Raw genomic sequence first — 23,541 nt, forward strand, 5'->3', positions numbered from 1 at the left:
TTTATGGAACCGGTTTGAGATGCCTGCCTTAGAGGATGTTTCGCCTCTCTTCAGTTCTCACTGACTGGTGGAGAGTCCCATGAATTTATCCTCTTGCGGGATCGTTCACACAGTGTTACTGGGCTCGAGGAGTACAAGAATGTGGTGTTTGTTGGAACTCCTCCTGAGTTTTTCAGATACTCCTGCAGTGTAAGGGATGACAATATTGTTCCGTTTAAAGTCCTTGTCTTTCTGTTCTGTGCCTCCTTCTGGTCTTCATGAAGGGCCAGTTTCAGTAACTACCCATTCACACCACAACTCACCCACTGACATCCATTCACACCATGACTCATGTGACCCTAACAGCTCACAACAACTCACATGTGACCCTCAAGGACTCCCAAGGTGTAAACTATCCTGCAAGAGGATAAATGCCTGGGACTCCCCACCAGTCAGTCTGAACTGCAGAAGCCTCTTGGATGAGAGGCAAATCTTCTAGATGCTCAAGCAAGTCCAGTTGCTTTTATAAAGCACTTAGATGGTGCAATCACATTAAAATAGCTGGTCACCCTGCTTGCACACATCTCTCCCCGACTGCAAGTTCCTTGGTTCTTAGTTAGACAGTGTACTAACATGTCCTGGAGGAGGGGGGAATGGTGAATGAGGGTTTAATGGGAAAAGATTACAGCATCCATCCAGTCCATTACCAACTTAGTGTTTAACTGACACTCCACTGGCTCTATCTATTTACACGCACAGTTTTGCAAACTCCTCTGCATCTTACCAGCAACGTCTTCACCCAGTCCAACCTGTTACAAATACCCAAAATATATGCAGCTCTATTCTAGCTCTTAAAAACATGCATTTACCATCTACAAGTATGTACTTAAGTACTTTCACTATATTTCTTCCACTCCCACCTCTCTCTCTCTCTATCTCTCTCTCTCAATTAGTTGTCCATTTTAATCAGTCAGATAATTAGCAAATTGACCTCTACAGGCACAGCAGTCTCCACCACTTCAGCTGCACACAACGTTTCCATGGCAGCAAGGCTGTCCCAGTAGTAGTACTCGCTGCTAACTGTCAATAGACTCGTCCCTGCTCAAACAAACCTTTACACACATGCACACACCGTACAAATACACACTGTTATCACAAGAAAACAATGTTCAGAAAGAGAATAAGTACACGCCGTAATCTGAACATGCAGCACTTAAAACAATATTTCTAATTGTCACTCATGCTTTTGTGCAGTTATAATCTGTCAGACTCACAGAAATCCCATCGCTACTTAAGCATCCCACAGCTGTCTGAGTATAAACACACACACACACACATTCTGATTTATATTTGTGTTGCGATAACTTGTGATTGATGTAAGCGATCTTTGACTCACCGCCGCTAAAGGACACTGCTGCACTCTGAACATGTGTGTGTGTGGGAGTGTGTGTGTGCGCGCAGGCTCTCAGACAGATGTGAGAGTGTGTTAAGTGATGACTTGGGATCTGTATGATTTTGACAGATCCTTGTAAACTGATATAGCTCCTGCTGTTGTTTGCAGCTTGTCTGAATTTATTTTCGTGTGTGTGTGCGTGCACATTCAGCTCTCATCTGCCGTCAGCGTGGCCCAGCAGTCTGAGCTGACCCACTCTGTCACGGCGACCGTTACCAAGGTGACAACAAGGGAGAAGGTGTCAGCCCTGCGCCAGGCCCGAGAGTCGCCGCCACCACAAAAGAAGAGACAAGTAGTGGTGGATTCTGAACTCAGGAAAAGGTGGGTGTGTGTTGCCCCTCTGAGGAGGTCTACTTTGAATTATAATTAGTGTTATAGCATCAAACGCTTATTTTCTAACTTTTGTGAAATGTTCAGTTACATGCACCCCTTTCTGCTGTCTTACCTCAGCAGGTAGGTGATGAAACACTGCAGATACTGATAATGAGTATCTGTGATTGTGATAATAGAGGCCAGATTTGAATGAAACCTATGATAGCAACGAAGTCTTAAGAAGTTCTGAGAGTAGTGAGATTCTGAAAGATTCTTGACCCTGTTTGCAACTGGCATTAACATGTTCCCCGGGTGATCACAGCACAGGTGGACAGCGCTAAATTTAAGCATGAACGACCACCAAGATGCATTGTGATCCAGTCACTCAAACCACTTGCCGAGGTGGTCTGGGATGGATGTGACCACGTGTGTTTTGTAGAGTAAAGACTAATGCATCCTGATGTGTCCAAGACAAGGATGTTAGCAGGAACAGACGTCATCAATGCAGGACGTGGTGGTAGTTTTGGCCAACAGTTGAAAAAAGGAGAGAAGCACTGATGTACATGGCTGGAGTACAAGTTCCTGCACACATTTGCAAGTCACAAATGACTTTGTCCTGCCCGTCTCAACAGTTGGAACAGTCCATACATGTACATTAGTTCTTGAAACATTTTTGTTTTCTTAGCTAGCTGTTGTTAACATGTGTGAAACAAATCTGGTGACACGTAGTTACTGTATGCGGAGCCCTATTACCTTAGGCAGCACCGAGATCTGAATACAAATGTTCAGCTGTACACCTAAAAGGCACACGATAGACACAGATGTGAATGCTGATGTGTCTCAGTTGCCCACTTGTGATTGGATAACCCAAGACGCATGTTTATGCCAGATGTAAACAAGGTCCTTGTAGTGAGTAGTGTCACAAATTACCTTCAAAGAGGGTCCTTTGTGCAGTGGTGCAAAGTACACTCACTAAGTGCTGTACTTAAATACAGTTTCAAGGAGCTTGACCTTTACTTGAGTCTTTCCATTTTATGCTACTTTATACTTCTAACCTTCAGAGGGAGAGATTACTGCACTACATTCAATTGGTAGGATCCTGATCAAGAAGTACATTCAGTACAAAGCCCACAGTTGACATAGAATATAATGATATAAACTAAACTACCAAACAGTATATACAGAAGTTAAAAATATGTTCACCATGACCAGCTACAGCATTAACTACTGACATCATTACCTACTGACAGTAATATAATATGTGCACATATATGCACTTTTCACACTCTTTGCATTTACATTTGATTATATTATTGCAGTTATTATTGCAGATACTTAGTATTACAGCGGTATGCTAAGTATCTGGAGGTCTCTCTTCAGTGAAGGATCTGAATAAGTCTTCCACCACTGCTGTTATGCTAGTTTTTGGTGATTGCATAGCTAACTTTAAATGTTACAGGACATTGTCCCTTTCACTAGTTTTCTTTTAACTATATTAACTTACACTGTAGTTCAGTAAAATTATTGACATAAATGAATGCGTATGTAGATTTAGCCTTTTTATATATTTGTTTCAATGTGAATATTATTCTTTTATTACTATACATGTGTGTATATATTTCTTTGATTTCCGTCGTTAGGTACCTTCCAGGACATTGTATGTCGGCTTTTCATTTTTTATGACGTCAGTCTGTTGTGCTGTTAGTTGCTGGTGGGTTTACATATCAGATATCTGGATTGTTGTTCATTAATGTGTCTGAATAATTCCACCAAGGGATGGGCCATGAAAATTATCAACACAAAATAAAACTATTCACTGATTCATCCATTTGGTTAGGGACGTTCCCTCATGGTGGGAATACGTGTTAAAGGGATACTTACTGTACTAAATGGATGTGAAACAACTCCTCGCAGTTCTAGACCCTGATTGGACGACATCCTAGCTCCTCTAATTGAATGAAGTGGTGGAGTGACTTCCCATATCTGCCTGATTGGATAGGGTTTATGTTTGTCTAATGAGGAGAGCCACTCAAGTCCAATTCGTGGCGTGCTGACTGGAATTAGTCACAGACGTAATTCTGTTGACGTAGGAGCTGTGTAAATACAAGCTGCTGGTAAAAAAAAAGACGTGAGCAAAATGCCAAATGTGACTTTTGATGTTATCAGCTGAAGTGAAGTACCAGGCAGTCTGCAAAGGTAATCATTCAATGTTAACAGGAACAGGAACGGATGCAATGTTTGGAATGTATTTAATGTAGAAAACTGCAGCAACGGCGCTGTTTGTGCTCAACAACGTCTGCTTCACAGGTAATGTTGTAATATTGCGTCTTTGTGTTTGCGTGTGTGCCCTCAGGTTTGACGTGGACTTCACAGAGGTCCACAGCTACATGACCCGCGGCGAGGCCATCCTGCAAAGCCCCGAGTTCTCTGTGTCACGCAAAGACGGCAGCATTCAGGAGCTGCATGACAAAGTGCAGGTAAAAGCTCTGTGTGTGTGTGTGTATGTGTAAGGTTCCAGTTTTGCCTTCCATGTACTGTGGCAGTCGTACCTGCGAGGACGCAAAGTCTGCCCAAAAAGACTCTAGATTTGTCAGTTGGCACTTTTTGAAGAAGCTTTAGACAGGTAGTGAACATAGGGTTGATCTCATGGTTGATGATGAGCGTGGTGGGCTATAAAACCAAAACAATGAGCTGAAAGAGGCTAACCGCTTAGCTTCATCACTAGGAGGGAGTGAGTTCACATTACGTATAGTAATTCTGCACATTGTTCAGTGAAATGAATCAAATTAAGAATAATGGCATTTCCTAAGAGTTAAGAACCATGGCCTAACTTAAAATTCAAACACCGTAATAATTTACTCACCATATTACAATTTTTCAATTACTTCTTGTTTTCAACACTAATGACTGCCATTTGCTCCAACTTTAAATTAGAGGCAGCAAACAATTTATGTACGTCCACTCATATGAACACATTCAGAATGAATTGGAATCACGGCTGAACAGATAATGCTTACAAATAGCTCATAAAGCGCTGATGCATGGTTGCTCATGATAAACAATTTAAGCTGTAGATTAAGCACAGCACAAACTGGCGTGGCTGTAAGTCAGCAATTAGCAAACGTGCTAAGAAATCATTCATAATAAATTAGCTAAACACTGTAGCGCCCATTAACAGTGTGTGAAGCTTTTAAGCACTGTTTGTGAACAAGGTGTAAAACTTAAACACTGGCATTACGGATGATGCATGGTAATAGATGCAAACTGATGATTTTTAGGTAGGCAGATTCTTCAAAATCTCCTCTGATCTGCTGTCAGCTCGGCTCTCTACCAGCAGCTTATATAACAAATAGCATTATATTACCACAGGTCGCAAAATGAATCCAGATTTGATCCCATCCGCTGGTTTAAGGTGTTGGATCTCTACCAGAGAGGACATTTGAGTCCTGATTATTTCATTAAGACCAACTAATACTGTCAGTTTACTTCTGAGAGTGACTGTCACTTAAAGTCACCTGTATTTTGAACCTAATTCCCTTACACCATATACACCATTGCAGCAGCGTCGCCTCACAGCTAGAAGATCCCCGGTTCGATTCCGCCTGGGATCTTTCTGTGTGGAGTTTGCATGTTCTCCCTGTGCAGCGTGGGTTTTCACCGGGTTCTCCGGCTTCCTCCCACAGTCCAAAAACATGCTGAGGTTAATTGATGGCTCTAAATTGTCCATAGGTGTAAATGAGTGGTGTGTATGGCTGTCTGTCTATATGTGTAGCCCTGTGGTAGGCTGGCGACCTGCCCAGGGTGTCCCCTGCCTTAGCCCGAGAGACGGCTGGGATAGGCTCCAGCCCCCCCCCCCCCCCCATGACCCTGCAAAGGATTCAGCGGTGTATAGATAATGGATGGATGGATATACACCATTGCACCATACTTTATATAGCATATACACACCATTGCAGGGTTTATGTGTTTCGACCAACAGAGAGGCATGCTTTACTACAAAAGACTTTGAGATAAACATTTAGTAGCATAATAAGTATTGTGACTGCAAGGACAACCAGTATTTTACAGTGGTTATCTGTGCCAGTACCCCTCAAAGGGTCCCATGATAAGGGAGGGTCACCACATGATTAAAGTATATTTAGATTTCTAGTTATAAGAAAAGTGTGGTTAATTTTTTCAGACTTACTCAAAAGGTTTGGTTTATTTTTGTGAAATACTTCCTCACGTCTTCAGTCTAATTGCTCAGGAGTCATGTCCACAGTCAGGTCATAACATGTACATATAAACAATACTTTACAATATATTCATGGGGTCAGGGGCTAAAATCGTTACAAACCACCATATGAAGTAAAATGTCATTTGGGGAAATAAGCTTGTCCACTTACTCGTCAAGAATTAGATGAGAAAGTCAATACTCTCATGCCCCTACTCTAAATATGTCACGTCGACTCCTGGCTGTTGATTGATGTTAATACATAGACATGATAGTAGTATAGATCGGGGGTTCTCAAACTTATTACTCAAAGGTCTGATTTTATTCAAGGTCAGAGATCCAGAACGATTGGCAATGACAAAATAGCGTTTAATGAATTAATTAACATTGCGTGTCTTCTGATTGGACCAGCACGAAGCCGAGGCAGATAAGGCTCAGACAGTTCATCTATATTCATTTCAATGTCGCGCATTGTGACAGGATCACCGTGAATGATCTCCAGCTACACTATATATTCAATGTCACCAACAATTTATTGATCAATAGAAAGAAATTTCAAAATACAAAATGTTCCACTTCATAGCACGAGGAGGCATTTGTCCAAGGGCAAATAAATAAATACGTATTAAACCTAAATATTAAATGAGTAAATATACTGTTATCTATACTCTGGGATCCCAGGAAGCAAAAAATAATGATTAACACAATAGTTGGCCAACAAAAATAAACCCAAGTGACGGCTCAGACAAGCTTAGTGGTTCTCCGTCAGCTCCAGGGTTTGCCTCCCGTAGTCCAGCCAGAGCACTGCTGTTGGCTCCAGCGGTTTGATGGTGGGTCGGCGAGGAGAAAGGAGGGAGCTGGAGAATAATCTGGTTCTGCAGAGTGCGTGAACTACACTTCACGTTAAAAGCAAAGCAAAGCCTGTTCCCAAAGCTGTTGAACTTCTCCTTTTAACATGGACCATTTCCTGCTGAAAGAGTTAAACTTCCCAGAATTAGGCCTTGAAATGATCAACGACCCATCTGTTGTCCTCAGACCTTTCTGCTGTTTGCCCACAAAATGACCAGACAGGCTCAGGCTGTCCTAAATGTCACAGCAGAATAAGATCAGAGGTTGATGAAAGCTACGGGACCTCTGATTCTGTGGAAGTAATACTGTGTTGAATTAGACATTGATTTTGGGTTTTTTTAATCTTTTTTTGTAATAAATAATAATTCTCCTGCTGTCAGCCTGTCGCTCTTTTTGTCGTCCTGTCTTTCCTTGTCTGTCTCTTGTCCTTTAACTTCCTATCTGTCACTCTGCCCCATCCCTCTCCCCCACTATCTTGCTTTCTCTTTGCCATAGGCGATAGATAAAGAGCGGCCAGAGAAGTACCGAAAGCTTCAGGAGGCAACACGCACGGCGCAGACCCTGGTCGAGCAGGGTAACGTGCACACTCGCACACACACACACACACACACACACACACACACGCTCATTCACATGCATACAAACACATGCACGCACACCCTGTCTGTCCCCATGGCAACGCCTCCACCTGTCCCACCCTCTCTCCTTGTCTCCATAGAAACACTGAGAGAGAGAGGAACAGACAGAGAGAGGGAGAGAGGTGTTTCTTCTCGTCCGTCCTCTCCTCTGTCCTTGTGCTGTTGTTGGGGCCTCTGAAAGCAGAGAAACATTCAGTTTACACTTTTCTCTGCATTCATTCCTGCTCACGTCACTCGGCTTACTCACTGCTGTGTGCCGTGAAATAATGTGGTTCAACTCTGGAAGAATCTAAATAAAGCTTGTGAATAAAGCTCCAAAAACACTCTGTCATCACAAGCAGTGAGGAGTTCCACACATCAGCGAACAAACCAGCACATTTTCAATTAAAGCAAAGCTTTCTGGGCCTCTCAGCCCCACACCCATTGGTTGGGAAACTAATGAGTAACTAACCAACTTGTTGGGCAACTCACTTGAAACATGTAAAATTTCCTATCTTTTACAAAGACAAGATATACTAAGTTAACGTGTGAGCTTTACAGGTAATGGAAGGTGGATTTTGTTCCCTTTCAGCAGACCCAGGCTCGCTGTTTGCCCCGCTTCCAGATGTTGTGCTTGACTAAGCTAATTGGCTGCTGGCTATTTACTGTGCAGACTTAAGAGCAGGAACAAACTTCCCATCTAACTCTCAAAATCAGATGAGATCATTTCACAAAAAAGGCAAACAAAGTCCTTGAAACAATCCCAAAGCCTCCACACGCACATGCTGTGTCTTCTGTACTGACACATGCATATATATCTCATATATATACTGTATTATTTTTCTTTGTTGAGGAAAAATACAGCAGATTAATACTTCAAAATGGAGCTCATGGCTCTATTGTTATAAGTATGTAACCGGGTGGAAATCTGTAATCTGTTTTTAATATAACAAAGTCCGCCAGAGGAGTGCGTTAGTCCGGTGATGATGTCATGCGTCATCACGCACGTACCTGGGAGGTCGCGGCTGTCCAATCGCGTCGCTCGGAGCGCGTATTTCAAGCTGTCGCCGCGTCTCTCATTCAGAAGGTGAGGGGAAGCGTGCGGAGCAGCTGCTACAGGTCGGTCGCTACAAACAATTACTATTTTCACATATAAATTCTTGGTTATATCATTCTAAACGCCGCCGTTACATCATTCAGCCCTTTTAGACATTAACCAGCACGGGGAGGGATAAGTTGGACGTGCGGTGCGTCGGATATATTCTGCAATCGGCCAGGTGCTTGTACGGAGGCAGAATCAAACTCGATGGCGAGCTAGACACTGTTTTGGAGCCGAGCAGTCCCAGTTTAAGAGCTCTCCTGGTCTGGTAGGAGGCTCTGGCCGCCTTGTTTCCTCCTCACCTTCTCTTGCACCCATACATACATACACACACACACTCGCAATTTGAACACACACAGTGGACATTTTGGACTCTACCCTTGCGGCGCACAAACTGGATTGTTTTTCCCAAGCGCCGCCTCCTCCTCCTCTCCTATGAACTCTGTGGTTTGCGATACATAACCTGGTGTGTGTGGAACTGCTGCCCTAATGGTTACATCAGGGATTAATGTGACTTAAATGTTGTTGATGCATCAGACATGTCAAGTGCACTGTACTAGTAATTATTAATCTGCAGATTGTAAATATTGGGATCACTGTATATATATATTGTCACACAATAATATTTTCTACCAACTGCATCTGCTGTCTGTGTGTTATTGTACCACTACCTCCGAGAGTCGAAACCTATCTTCTGAAGGCCTTGTCCCATTATACCTTTAAAGCTATAATTTAGCCTGTGTACTTGCTACAAGTACACTGTGTCTTTGACCTTCGGTTCCAGGGTCACATGGAATGCCACTTATGCAGCATCAGGCTTATGCCATTGTATTCATTGTGGGCTGTAATGGAAAACAGTATCAGCCAAATTCTTGACATGTAATTGAGGTACGATTACAGGAAGAAGAAGTAATCTTGAGCCTTTTTTCGTGCCAGATGAGACATGTGAGCCAGGATGCTGCCAGGCCCAATTATCATCCAGCCAGTGTGGTTCAGTTTGCCCTTTTAGACACAGGAGCGTGAATCCATCTTTGTACAACTTTAGCATTGATTTTTCCCTCCTGGAACCTCTTGGAGGTATTCATTTTCCGGGCACTGGAGTTTTATGCGCACTTGAAATTGGCTATTTGCATCAAAAAAAATGGCAGTTAGCTGTGCGTGTGAATGCACAGTGAGGTGTGCGTGTGTGTGTGTGTGTGTGTTCAGCGGGCTGGCACATAAACAGTTTTTGGGGCTCACATTTTGTGCAGAGTATTGATGGCTCACCTCACCTCTCCTACAGATGACATTCACCAGATTTTGTGTGCACGGCGTGTGTGTGTCTGTCCCCGACAGAGAGACCAGTTGTGTCCATGTGAACTGTGCAGCATGTATCACTGTGTATGTGTGTGACAGCCCCCTCTCTTCCTCTGTCTGCCCCCCCCCGCAGAGGGGAGTCGTGCTGATGACATTGCCCAGGCAGCGGAGCAGCTGAACCAGCGCTGGGTGGGATTCTGTGCCCTGTTGGCAGACAGGCTGGCGTGGCTGGCTTACCAGACAAAGGTACAGACACGTCCACCCCTTTTATCACATGCTGCACACTGTAATTCAGCCGCCCTCACCAAGTTCAGTATGACATAAGCTAATGATTTTTGCAGCACCTCGTCTTCCCCAAATATAGCAGGTAAATCCAAACTGTAATGATAACAATGGCGGCCATGCTGCCTCTCAGGCTTTTTATTCACTGAACAGTAACTAATATTTAAGAGGGACTTGCTGCAGACACTTCTAATAAAAACAGTCGAAATATGTGCATCAGAGACTGAAATATCCTGACTTTTAATCCCTAGAATAGGTCAAGCTTAAAACCACTGGATCATTCGGCAGCACAGACAACATCTTCAGGGTTATTGTCTCAGAATGCATGCTTTGGTTTTAATGATTTGTTTTTTATTGGGATTGTTACAGTCCCGAGTGGTTATACAGCATTTTGCAGTGAAATCGGAAACTAAACACTCACTACATTGTTTTTGTTTTAACTTTGGGATAAAATGCAGATTAATCCTATGATAGACACAAAATGATGGAATACAATAAAATCACAGCATGGATGAGGAATATGCCTAATTACAATTCTGAGGTACTTTTTGATAATATTGTACTTTTCACTCCACTATGACTATTACGAGTTCAATGCTGATTGAGTTAATGCAAAATATAAATGAACTTATACTTCATTATGTATCATTAGAGATGAAGCCACCCAGCAGTATGTATATAAAGTAATGAAATTAGCTCCACCTTCAGCTGAAACGTTAGTAATACTTACACATTAATGCACCACTAGCTAATTATTCAGTGATAAAATATATATTAATCTGAAACGGGCCATTCCGCATAATGAGTTCTTTTCATACAAAGATGGTAATAACTATGTGTTTTCACTTTGATAAGATGTTGAATGCTGAAACTTTTACATATAAAAGTGCATTTTTACACCAGTCTACTGAAGTAAAATATCTGAGGACATCTTCCAACATTGCCTAAGTCACATAAACTTTAACTTCCACAGGTGTGTGTGAAATCGTATGTCATGTGGGTCTGATGTGTTCGTATGTGCAGTATGCAGTATGCGGTAAAAATGCAATTAATGTTATTTTCAGAATACTAGTTTCTTCTTTTCTTCTCCTTTTGCAGATGATGTATAAAAATTATAGACAGTGATTGTTGTGGGTAGAAGGCTCTATGGAACCATGTTTTTGTTTATTTACCTACTTGATACACATGATGCATACCATATTGTCTCTGAAAGTGTCCAACAGGCAGGTGAGTAGCACAGTTAGGCTCTCACCAACACAGCAAAATTGCTACCAGGTGCAGAGTGAGAATTTCAATGCAGCATGACTCACTCTCAGTTTGTCACAGGTGTGGATGGCGTTTGGTCATTCTGACTTATCACGCTGCTCGACTGCAAACTAGGAAAGAGTTTGTGACAGCAGACAGATGTTGCGTGGGCGTTTGCTTGTGTCTTCGCGGGAATTGAACCGAGGCTTTTCTTCACCTTTCATTCAAAATGTGCGTGCGTGTCTGTCTTTGTGTGTGTCCTGCAGGTACTGGCCTTCTACAGCTTGTATGAGCAGTGTGAGCAGGCCGTGGACAGCAGTGAGAACTGGCTCAAAGTCCAGGCGCCTCCAGCATCTGAACCAGAACCGCTCAAAGTACAACTGGACCGATGCCGGGTGAGTGAAATAAAGTGTTTTTGAGCCCAAACTCTCCTGGGTGATCTATTATTTTCAACATCACAGAAGGCTACTTTTTACATGTGCATTCATTTTTCAGCATGAACACACATGTACTGAGCCTAAATATTTTAACATGACATTTATGTTCAGACAGCATTTCATTTGGTTGTCTTGTTTTTGTTGACAGCAGTGGCGTGCACAGACTTTTTGAAGGGCAGGGGCGAAAAGGAAAAAAGGGCACATATAGCATGTCCTCGCCACTGAAGAGGGCACTTTAGCACACGTTTTGGCTCCCAAGAGGGCACTTTAGCGCATGTTTTTCAAAAACTGCCCCCCCCCCCCATGTGCACGCCACTGGTTGACAACTATATTTTTCATTTCTTCTTTTACACTATGATTATTTATTTGGCTTCTTTGGATTTCTGTCTTCTTTCATGCATCTGTCTGTCACAGCTGTTTTCTGTAAGTATTTTTCTGTTATGTATTCCCCTTATCCAGGACAGACTAAATGAAATGTACATCTTTCCCATCTACCAATGTGTCCTTTGAAAACACTTCATCACCTGCTCTGCCAAAAATGATGCTAGCAAAGAAAGCATGTGTTGTGACTTTTGTTAGAAACTGTTAGAAGAATTATTAGGACATCCATCCAAAGAGTTGTGTCTGTGCTGAGCGTGGAGCTGGAGCTAGCAGCCAAGTAGCTCAGCTGAAGCAGGGCTTAATAAAAGCCTGGCCCTGTCCAAATGCAAGTAATATCGCAACTTTTTGTTTTACTACAGATATTGAATGTGTGTTTAAGTGTTCTCCAAAAAAAAGGAAATTTACAATATATTTGTCGACATAAATATATGTGTTTATATTCATGAAATCAAAATTTTTGCCATTTTTTCCTATTTAAGGTATTTATACCTATATTTTGGCTATATATCTTTATATGGAGGCCATTAACAATATATTTATCACTTGAAATTGTGTGTGATATCGCTATTATTCCTGAAATCTTTGATTTGAGGTAGCGGAGCTGTAAATAAGTATGATCGATCTGCGCATCACTGAGAGGCGCGGTCGATGAGCTGCCTCAATGTTGCATCAATTTTAAAAATGGTTATTTGTCTGCCGTTGGCGTTTATTGTGCCTCCTGTTGTGATTGTACCTTGAATTGATTTATATCAATCCATTCACGAGAATCTAAGCTTTCTAATGATGTGCAGTATTAGTACAAACATCGCGTTTGTGTCCGTAGACGAGAAGAAAAATCAACAAAATGTTTGCGGGCCATCGCTACGGTAACGGGCAAGCGAGATCTGAAGTTTTACATTGATGTCATTGAGTTTTTGAAACGTTGGACAGAGCGAGGCCAGCTGTTATACTCTGCTTCCAGTTGTTACGCTGGGCTAAGCTAGTCTCCTGGCTCTAACTAAATACAGACACGAGCATGGTATCAATCCTCTCAGGCAACTCTTAGCAAGAAGGTGAATGAGAGTATCTCACAAAACCCTATTTCTTATGTTATTCCTTAAATGAGATGTCTCCAAACTGTGAGGCCTTCTCAGGAGGGCGTGGGTATGTTGGAAAAAGGAACCACTAATAGGAAATTCAGCATACTTTAATGACAGTGCAGTTTAGAACAAGGGGCGCAGCTGTGCCCACAATGTGTCTATAAATGAAGAGCAGGAGTATAGACCAGCATTAAACGCACACAAACACACGCACGAAGGTTCATTTAGATCATATCTAGACAACAGAAGAAGAGAAGTGACGGGCAGTTCTGGAAAACAAACTTCTGAAAGAGATGAGAGGAAGGGATGTGCAATTAAAGCGAAAGCCGGGCGAATGGAAGGTATGGAGAGGAAGTAAATGCAACGAGCGAAAAGGGATGACAGCAGAAAGGAGTGGGGAAATGGCAGCTTTCAAAGTAAGACAGATGGAAATAAGAATGGATAAAGGATGAAGGGAAAGAGAAATTAACAGGAGAAACTTGGGTGTGAAAAGAGATGAAGGAGGGCTGAAATTTGATTTTTCTTCGCAGATACGTCTCACTTCCACTCCAATTCACACAAACAAGATTTCCCTCAGAAGTGTGCCCACACATTTTCACTAACCCGCACAGACACGAGTGGAGAACACACACTCGCTCCCACACATAAATACCTTCTGAGTTCCTATCTTTATATTAAGCAGGAAAGACTTCAGAGAAAATCAAATATTTATTGAAACTTTTAGAATGACCTTCCCGCTGGCAAATCACGCTGCCAACTGTTAGCTTATGAAAATATATTCTGTCGGAGTTATAAATGCTTGTGTTTTCTAACATTATTCATGAGTAAGGAGTGTGTCTTTTGGCTTTAGGCTTTAGTGTTAACTTACTCAGTAAGCCTGCGCTCCTTACAGTTCAGTGAATATTAACCTGCTCTAGTCTAGTTGAAATTAAATGATTTGAATTGGTTTAGACGTTAAGTCTGTTGATGCTCTTTATTTTTCTTATTGTCAACAAAGCCTATAAAAAGACTAAAACTGACTGTGCATCTCTAAAGCTAATATATCTTATTCCTCTGTGCCATAGAGCTCCCATGTTGACCAAAAAGTAATAAAGTGAACAAACTCATACATCAGTTTTTCTGCCAGAATGCTCATTAGAATGTGGATTCATCCACCGCTGAAACTAGTCCACAACAGATGCACTGTTTCCTCCTGTGTGAGTAATGTCTGATGTAAACCACATATATGCCGTGCAAGACCAGAAAGCTTGTAAGGCATAGAAAGGTGCAGCGACAGTAAGAAGGGGAATGTGGCTCAGCGAACGGTCAATTGCATGAAAATCAAAATATGAATAGCTTTTAACGTCAACTTTTGCTTCTCGCTGTGGTGCTGAACACAAACCAGATGTTGAGAAGTAAAGAAAAATGTCTTCAGCTTCACTCTGTTCTCCTCCCACCTTCCTGTGCTGATGAAGCAGTTATTTTTCTCTGTTCTCTTTGTACAGTTTGAAGTTTAGGAGAAGTAGTTTCACAGCTACCATTCGGTTTTGCTGAGCTGGTCCAATTTCCTGCTTGGCTTCCTATTCATTAACAGTTGGGAGTGTATTTAAACATTTCTGTAAAATAGAACTGATTAAGCATGGGGCAAATGGAGTGGAACTTTAAAAATGAAAACACAATACTTTTCCACAGATCACTTTTTATTGGAGTAGTTTGGATAAATTTGGACGATCTCTTCCTGGCGAGAACAGAGGAGTCGGCCTGTGTGGTTGATCTGATGTGACCCTTTCTCCCCTTCTTTTTCCCGGCAGGAGGAGGTGGCTCGCCTGGCCGCCCTGCAGCCCCAGGTGGACCTCCTGGAGAAGCGCCTCAACGAGCTGAGGGAGGAGAAGGAAGGGGAGGAGGACCCTTCAGCCTTCCTGGACGCCGACATCAACGCCTTTAAGGAGCACTACCACAAGGTCCTGGAGGATCTGAGGGCGAGAGAGAGGCAGCTACAACTGGGTGAGAGCGCAGAGATGCTGATTCACTGCAAAACGTAATCCCAGAGATTCATTTAGTGCAGAGCACATGAGTTGACCTTTTTACCTCACCTTCTGACCCTTGGTTTTGTTTTGTGCCCTCAATTTCAATAGCTTTCCAATAGCTGGTGGGTACAGTTTAGAGCAGGGGTCGGGAACCTTTTTGGCTGAGAGAGCCATGAACACCACATATTTTTGAATGAAATTCCAGGAGAGCCATACAATATGTTTAAAACTAAAAATACAAGTAAATGTGTGCATTTTATGTAATTTCAACACTTTTAAAGTACAATAAGTCTCTGAATTCTTTTTAATAACATTGTTATGCTGTTGCTAATTAATGATGAGTTAGCTGACAGCGGGATTAACGACAAGCCGTAGTGCGCCTCTTTGCGCATGCGCACATCGACCGCTATTTTCGACGGCAAAATACGGCAGCCTCACTTAAACAGTGCCTGTCACTACCCGATCTGCGTTGCCTCATCTGCGTTGCCTTTGTGATTGATGGAAAGATAGATAAATAGATAGACACAACGACATGTATGTTTGCCACTTTCCCACTGAAATGACTGCGAACCGGCTTTCTAGTCGCTGGCTCGCGCGTGCGCAAAGGATTTGTCTGCGAGCCAGATGCGGCCGTCAAAAGAGCCACATCTGGCTCGTGAGCCATTGGTTCCCGACCCCTGGTTTAGAGTAGTTGCCACACTCATAAGATTTTAAGGAAAGTTTATTTATTTTCATAGTTCTGGACATCGTTCTTATCATTTATGACACCAGCTTTACGGTTGATATATGGGGACTCACTGATGCCTGAATGTTGTCTAATCTATCCATCTACTGTATCCATGGCAATAAAACCTTAATGTTAAAGCCTTTTAAAAGGCAAAATTTCATGGCAAAATCAGTTCATCTCAGGCAAACGGCCTGAGCTCAGCTGGACCTTCCACTTTTATTGAAACCTCTCCAGAAAAGAGGCATGTTTGCAGACAGTGGTGGTTATTAAACTGTCTAAAGTCATTGTCGCATTAGTAAATGAGCTAATTAGCCTGCTAAATGACTGCAGGCACTTAATGGTCAATTAGTAAGCTAACTAGTGTGCAGTCCACGATTATGACTTGCTAGTGCTAGCATGTCTAGCTAACATGTTAGCCTTTAGCCTGGCAGCTACAGTATTTGCCAACTACCCCTGTGAGTCGTCGCTACATGACCACGCCTCCAGCTGTTTGGCAAGGACACGCTAATGAATTTCACCACTTTCTGGTTTGGCCTTTATAAAGTTCTCTTGGCTAACATGTTAGCCGACTTAGCATGCTCAAAGCATCACTGGCGTCTCATTAGAGTCCTCTCTCTTACTAACTGACAATTTTAAGTTCTCTCATCTTGCTGGGTGATTCTCAGCTGCAGCACATTCATGGTGCTGTTAACAGAACCGAGGCAGCTACCAATGCTGCGTATGTGTGGAGCACAAGCAGAACTTTTCACTGAAATTTAACCTAAAATACTGTATTATTGTTCTGACTGACATATAGTATGATCAGACAATATTATCCAAAAAAGTCAGCAGTGACAGCTGAATCCATTCACACCATTTCAGTTGTTTTTCTCATCACAGTGCTGGTGGAACAAAGCATCATATTAGCATTCAGTCGGTATTGACTGATACATAAAGTTTAAGTATTTAAGTTTGTAGGCAAATCCCCGGATAACAAATGACAGCAGACTTGCTGACTGCTGCCCTCGGGATGCTAAACAATGAACTTGAAGTAATGACTTGTCAACAAAATGGATATAAAAGTTCTGTGAAAAATGTGTAAAAGCCTGAGCTTTTTATTAAACAAGATATTTCAAAAACTACCCTTCATTTCATTCCAAACAAAAGCAATTATCTTTTTCACACATACTGAACAAGTTTAAGCAGTCTTTCACTATTCAACATGAGGTCTCTGATTTCAGCACTCTAAACCCCTGAACTTGTTTTGATGTAGATATCGATTAAGATATTAAAAGAAAATTGTGAAGTAGGCATTTCTTAATTATAGTAAATAATAGCTGCTGCATCTGCCGTATCACAATCACCATTATTAGTTGCACAACATTTGTTGGGTGTTCATTTCTTTTTGTGCTTTTCATTCTCCATCAACACCATCTGTCAGACACCACCTATACGTCCACACTAACGTCTCTGTTAGCACTTTTCCCGGTTTTAATCATATCCAGGATATTATACGGAACATAAAGCACCTGGTTACTCAGAGTTTTATATGATGACCGTTATATTATACAGTGTACAGTGCACACGTAGTCTACAACAGGTCTGCATTAACATTTGTTAAAGGAATTTAAAATGTTATTTTTTGTACAGCTGAATAGTTTTGTATAAAAAAACAAAAGCTTTCCATTGATTTTTCAGTTTTCTAAAGTATTTGGGAGAGGGCGTCTTTGTGGATCTGGTTTGTCAGGAAGCTCTGGATCACATTTATAGACTCTCTTCAGCTTTAGTTTTAAGATTCTGAAGTTTTCAATCAGCAGCATCAGGTTAGAAATGTGGTTAACCTGCGAAAAGTCACTGAAATCAACTCAAAGCTTGAAGCAGCTCTGTCACATGGCTCAGAGCTGTGTGCTGTCTTGCGATTAATTGCTGCTGTTTCTGTATTTTGTGGCTTTATGTGTCACTCACGCAATGCTTCATGCTTATTACTGAGCACAATTGAGCTTTTTTAAAAACTGATTTGTTAATATTTGGGCATTTTAAACATTTATTAGACTGTGGTAGTGAAAGGAGTTTTTTTTTAGTTTAACAGGTGTCATTCCCAGAATATCAAATAACAATCTGATATATATTTAATGTATTGACATAAAACTGATATAACATACCTTAATAAGATGGGTAACTAGGTAAGATATTCATATCCCTATATACAAAATTCATGGTACTGTAATGACCCAATGAACACAAAATAATTAGCAGCCAGCAATTTCAAGTCATATTAGGACAGAAAGTGTCAGGACTGGTACTTCTTGATGTGGAGCTCCAGTTCCTCGTCTTTTCAAAACCAAGAAATCATCATCTTCCTTCCATATTTTTACAGGGTGCCCAGGCCTGTGTAGGGCTCTGGATCCAGCCCTTTAGGATATAAGTGTCTGCTCAGTTTCCCGCTGCTGAAAGTCAGCCTTGACAACCTGCTGTAGCCCACACACTGTATCAGACACATTGAGAGTGGCAAATGTCTCTACCCACAACAGCAGCAACAACAACCCGACATTCAGCACAGACACACTTGTTGTGGTTGTTGGAAAACGGAACGAATGTATTGAGATCATGCAAACAGATCTGCAGCCTACAGCAACATCTTCCAGTGTGGGTAGATGCTGTTTGCATTTCATCTGCTCCGCAATTACCTCCACAAAGCATTTATGTATTTAATGTGGCACAGCTTACCGTTTGCAGAATGTCGTTTAATAAATCAATCTTTTTAGGAAATGGCACTTATTATGCTGCGATGCTAATAAGATAGTTATTTTGTTTCCCAGCTGGAAATCAAGTCAAAGATTCCAACATTTTTAAGTCACTCTAACTATGAATATCCATTTTCAGAATAATGCAACAGCCCTAATTGCACAGCAGGTTGCCCAGGGAGACTGCCTTGCATGCCCTGGACGTAACAAACACCCACCTTGTTGACATATCCAAGACACTGATACCCTGCCAGCTCCAGTGCTTAATTAATGCTCACATTGACCTCTGATGTCTGTGTAGAGAGGGCAAAAGAAAAGAGAATTTCCATATGGAGATCTGTTAGGAATCATATTATTGATTTTACACTGACATCAAATGCATATTTGAATGTGGGGCATGTGCACCTAATGTAAGACTGAGTCGACAAATATACACGTTTCCATTAGACATGGTTGCTCTATTCATTTTATCAATGACACACCCTCCTTCTTTGAGGTGAAATGTGATTGGTTCAGTTAATGTCATGCTAGAATCTTAATTGTGTTGTACTGGTAAAAGCATCTCAAAGATTGTAGAGGGGTCACCAATCACAGAGCCCCCTGACATGATTCTTTAACCAGTAACTATCCCAGGGAAGATTATGATCGGGCACAAGGCGGCTGGACTCAAAAGCAATAACTCTCAGACACTTTTAGAAAAACAAAAAAGCTCGAAGCCGGTTTTGATAACGAAAATCTCTCAGTTTAGGATTCGTCTCAAAAAGGTAATCAACAACAAAACCTCTTAGACAACGAGGCAAGGTAAACAGGCAAGGTAGCAAGACAGGACTGCATGAACCATAGGTCAAACAATCTGTCACAGGACAAAGGGAGATGCAGACAATATATACACGAGGTAACAAGCAACAGGTGGAGACAATCAGACAGGGGGGGAACACACCAGGAAGTCGAGAGGGAAGTTAGGTTTCGCAATAAAACAGGAAGTGCAAGACGCAACATGACGCCAGTGAACAAAACCTCATCAAACACGACGGGACATGACACACACAGAGGGATTTGTTTTATGTGCTTGATTTTCTAATAGAGACAAATTGTAGTTGGGTTGGAAAGGTACATTTTGACATAAGATAAATAAAAATGAATATAAATACATGAAGAAATATGTTTCACAGTTAGATCTGAGGACCCAGAGGGCTCTGACGGTCCCCCCTGCCTCAGTAACGCCAAGTCATTCAAAGGCTCTAATTTTAAGAGCTGTGACTGCCATCTTGACTAAACATGCTCAAATTACATGTCACAAGGGCAATTTTAGAGCTGGTGATGAACTGAGTGACTCGTCTGACAGCATGTAGTCAGCGCTCACACGTATGGTAGCACCATGTCGTGAGAGCGAGTCCAAATTGTGGCGCCGCTCTCACTGAGTGTGCTGCACTCTGTGCCTTTCCCACTGAGAACAATGACAATGAGACTTAACGAGAGAGAAAAAGAAGCTGAAAGCTGCGGCCATCAAGACAGGGAAAACTAAATCAGAGAGACGCTGTGACAGAACACGAGCAGGTAGCTATTTATATCAATGAGGGAGAGAATGACGGAAAGAAATGTGAAAACAAAAAACATAGCCACTGAGAAAATGACCCTGAAGGAAAAGACATCGAGAGACGAGAGAGTGAGAGACAAGATGCAGAGAGTGGGAAGAGAGGAGGAGAGGCAGAAAAGATCGAGAACAATGCTGACAGCCGAGCAGACAAAGTGTACTTCTTCACGCGCTCAGACAGCTTCTCCCCTCGTGCCACACACTGCACTTTTCTCACCCACGCCAGGGGTGAGATATCCAACAGACATATTCAGCTGCTTACACATGGACGGCTGCAAGCATGTGTGAGGACTTACACAGACGGACCGCTGTGCCGAAGTTCAGTCGGGAAGCAAAAGAGAAGCGGATTTCTCTAAAATGAATGCACCAGTTATTTAAATAATGCTCATTTTTGTGTGCTTACTGCAGCGACCCGGGCTCAATCCCCATTTACTGACCCCTTTCCTGTCTCTCTACAGCCACCAAAAAACATATTTTTACATATATTATATTCCACAAACCTAATTTCTGCCAAGGACGTGATTGCATGAGGAAAAGCAGTCAGAGAACCAGTTTAGAGCAACGTAGTCCAGCGTCTCAGCTGGAGAGAAGCTGGGCAGGAAGAATGCAGTTGTTAATTGAGCCAACTAAATTGAGTAAAACTGAAATAGGCCGCTTTTATTTCTTAATTGGTTATTTGCAATTGTACACAGAGGTACAACAACAATAGTAAATTTCAGAAAGATCAACTCAGCAGCAAACTGGAGCATAGAAGATTTTAATTTAGATTTGTAACTGTAAAATCTGTGTGAAAATTAAAGCCTTTGCAGTCTGCAGTGCTACAGCATTGATCACCTGACAGCCATATCTTTCTGTCTCCCTGTGTGTGTCTAGTTTTGGAGAGCTTGCCCCCGGCTCGTTATAAGGAAACCATATCGACACTGTTGGCATGGTTACAACAGTGCGAGGCCAAGTTGGCCATCCCATCCACGGCTGTTACAGAACACCCTATTATGGAGCAGAGACTGAAGGATGTTCAGGTATACACACACTCCCACACTTCGGTCTGCAGATGAGTGATGCGTTCCTGTTTTAGTGTCGCGTCTGGAGTCAGTGTGCATTCAGAAGTGATAAAATGTGAGGTTATGTGCTGTCAGAGGCGTATAAATCTATAAACAGTCTGCGCTTTTGATGTGAAGGTACGAAAACATCCTGACTTTACGTTCACGCAGTATAAAGTGGCAGTAAAAACATACTTCTGTGGGCTATTGACTGTATTGTAATGTATGTATTTATTCATGTACCTCCTTTGAGCTCTTCGTATTTATATGGTCGTCATGTTGGAGCTGAAGGGAAAAGCATGTCGAGCTCGAAGGAGTTTATAAGTTCATCTTTGATTAGAAAGTTATAGCACCGAGTAGAATAAGATGCATAATATGAATTCAAATCGTTGTTTTTGCTGTGGTGGTTATTCACTCTTTAAATGAGTTGGCAATTTATTAAACTTTTTATCTTATTTCAACTTTATTTATTGTGGAAGTGAAGCCTTTAAATCCACTGATCTTCATCCCATTGACATTCATTCATGCTTCATTCAAATTTTAGGACTAACTCAGGTTTTTACTACCTTTCCTGCATCTATTATTTACACCATAGCTCATCCTTCAAGTGCTTTCTACTGTCACATATCCAGTGTTGGGGAAGTTACTCAAAAAAAGTAATTAGTTACTTATTACTAGTTACTTCTGTAAATTGTAATGAAATGACTTTACTCGTTACTTCAAGTAACTTCACTACTTATTACTTTACTTTCCCATTTCTTAATTTACCAAGTGTAACCATGCTCAGTCACACTCTGTCACTGGCTGGTCCAAACTCACTCGACTCTGCGTTGTGTATTATTTTTTAAAGAAGTCGAGAAGCTGAAGTGTCTTTTTTTATGCAGTTTATTATCCCACCTGGTAAATATGAAAACAGTCTGGTCAGCGGGCTCTGGCGTCTCGTGCACAGCACACTATAACAGGAGCAGCACATTCATTTAGCTAATGCTACTGGATAGCTAGCCTACAGAGTATCTCAAACCTGAAACTCCTTGGGAACATCCTTAACGGAGTAGTATGAAGTATCCCTCACACACTCTTCATCTAAGTAGTTTATACTACATATACATTTATAGAATAAACATGGGTTCGTCATACCAATAACCATTTATTTGCCCGCGCTGTGCACGACAACCTACCTCAAGCACGCCTCTCGGGAACTGACAGTGCTACACCGATCCGGTGGCACACTATAGCTCCCGAGGGGGGCGCTATTGAGCCAATAACAATTAAATGAATAAAACCAATTACAGCAAGTGGAATAATTTAACATTCATACCCTGTTACACAAGTGGATACAGGACAAATCATAGCTCTGTCAACACTTAGTGTTTATTGTATAAAGCTGGTAACGTACAAAATCACAAACTCTCGTATCTATTAATGAAATATTGTGTGTTGCAATTAACACAATGCAGGAAAAAAAGTGCAACAGAGAGAACAAGAAGTGCAACTTTATCCCAAATTTTCTCTCTGTTCTTCAAAATAACGATTAGATAGCATAAGTAAAAGTCTTTCAAATCTTTTATCTGACAGCCGTCACAAACTCTTGTACCTATTAGAAGGGGTCGGCTGCTCATCGACTCCTGCAGATGAGCGGCGAGGATTTTTTTGCCACAAGTTTTGAGTTGCCATGCTGGGATGACAAATGCTTGGACAGGTTGCTCATTGACTTTGAAGCAGATGAAAGGAGGAATAGATTGCATTTCACTCGAATATTTTTGTCCTTTCGAGCTATAAACTGAAAGTAGTGGGAATATCGCCACTGGCCGAAGCCCCCAGTCTCCATTTCCCTCTCTCCTCTTCGGACCGGCAGCAACGTCACCCCCCCCATGCAGCAGGCATCGCGCACGCACACAGACAGCAGCCGCAGCACACACATAATTCCTGCGCGCCACTTAAAGACACAGCACAGGCAAACGTGGCCTAGGTAACGCAGGGAAGCGCGTTCCTGTGGTCTAGTAAAGTAGTGTAGTTACCGATATTTTTAGAGTAATGCGTTACTTTACTTCGTTACCCAAAAAAGTAATATCGTTTCAGTAATTCGTTACTTTGTCACTCGTTACCCCCAACACTGCACATATCACCTGATGCTTGACCTGATAGCTTATCAGAAAGACCAAGAGTCTGTCCAGCACTGCTGATAAAATACGCTTATTTCTCACCTCAG

The 23,541-nt window shown here is 41.9% G+C and overlaps 1 protein-coding gene across 10 annotated transcripts in view; it reads left to right on the top strand.

The window, feature by feature from the left end:
- dmd (dystrophin) overlaps positions 1 to 23,541 on the top strand; it is a 207,526-nt gene that overhangs the window by 66,979 nt on the left and 117,006 nt on the right. For all 10 annotated transcript variants that reach the window (XM_041966474.1, XM_041966467.1, XM_041966475.1 and 7 more), the window contains 7 exons: positions 1,584 to 1,753; positions 4,098 to 4,221; positions 7,302 to 7,380; positions 9,952 to 10,064; positions 11,612 to 11,740; positions 15,033 to 15,225; positions 21,166 to 21,311. In XM_041966474.1, the coding sequence (XP_041822408.1) occupies positions 1,584 to 1,753; positions 4,098 to 4,221; positions 7,302 to 7,380; positions 9,952 to 10,064; positions 11,612 to 11,740; positions 15,033 to 15,225; positions 21,166 to 21,311 (954 nt within the window). The remainder of the gene's footprint in view (positions 1 to 1,583; positions 1,754 to 4,097; positions 4,222 to 7,301; positions 7,381 to 9,951; positions 10,065 to 11,611; positions 11,741 to 15,032; positions 15,226 to 21,165; positions 21,312 to 23,541) is intronic.

This window comes from Chelmon rostratus, chromosome 24 (assembly GCF_017976325.1).
Source record: "Chelmon rostratus isolate fCheRos1 chromosome 24, fCheRos1.pri, whole genome shotgun sequence".
NCBI lineage: Eukaryota > Metazoa > Chordata > Actinopteri > Chaetodontiformes > Chaetodontidae > Chelmon > Chelmon rostratus.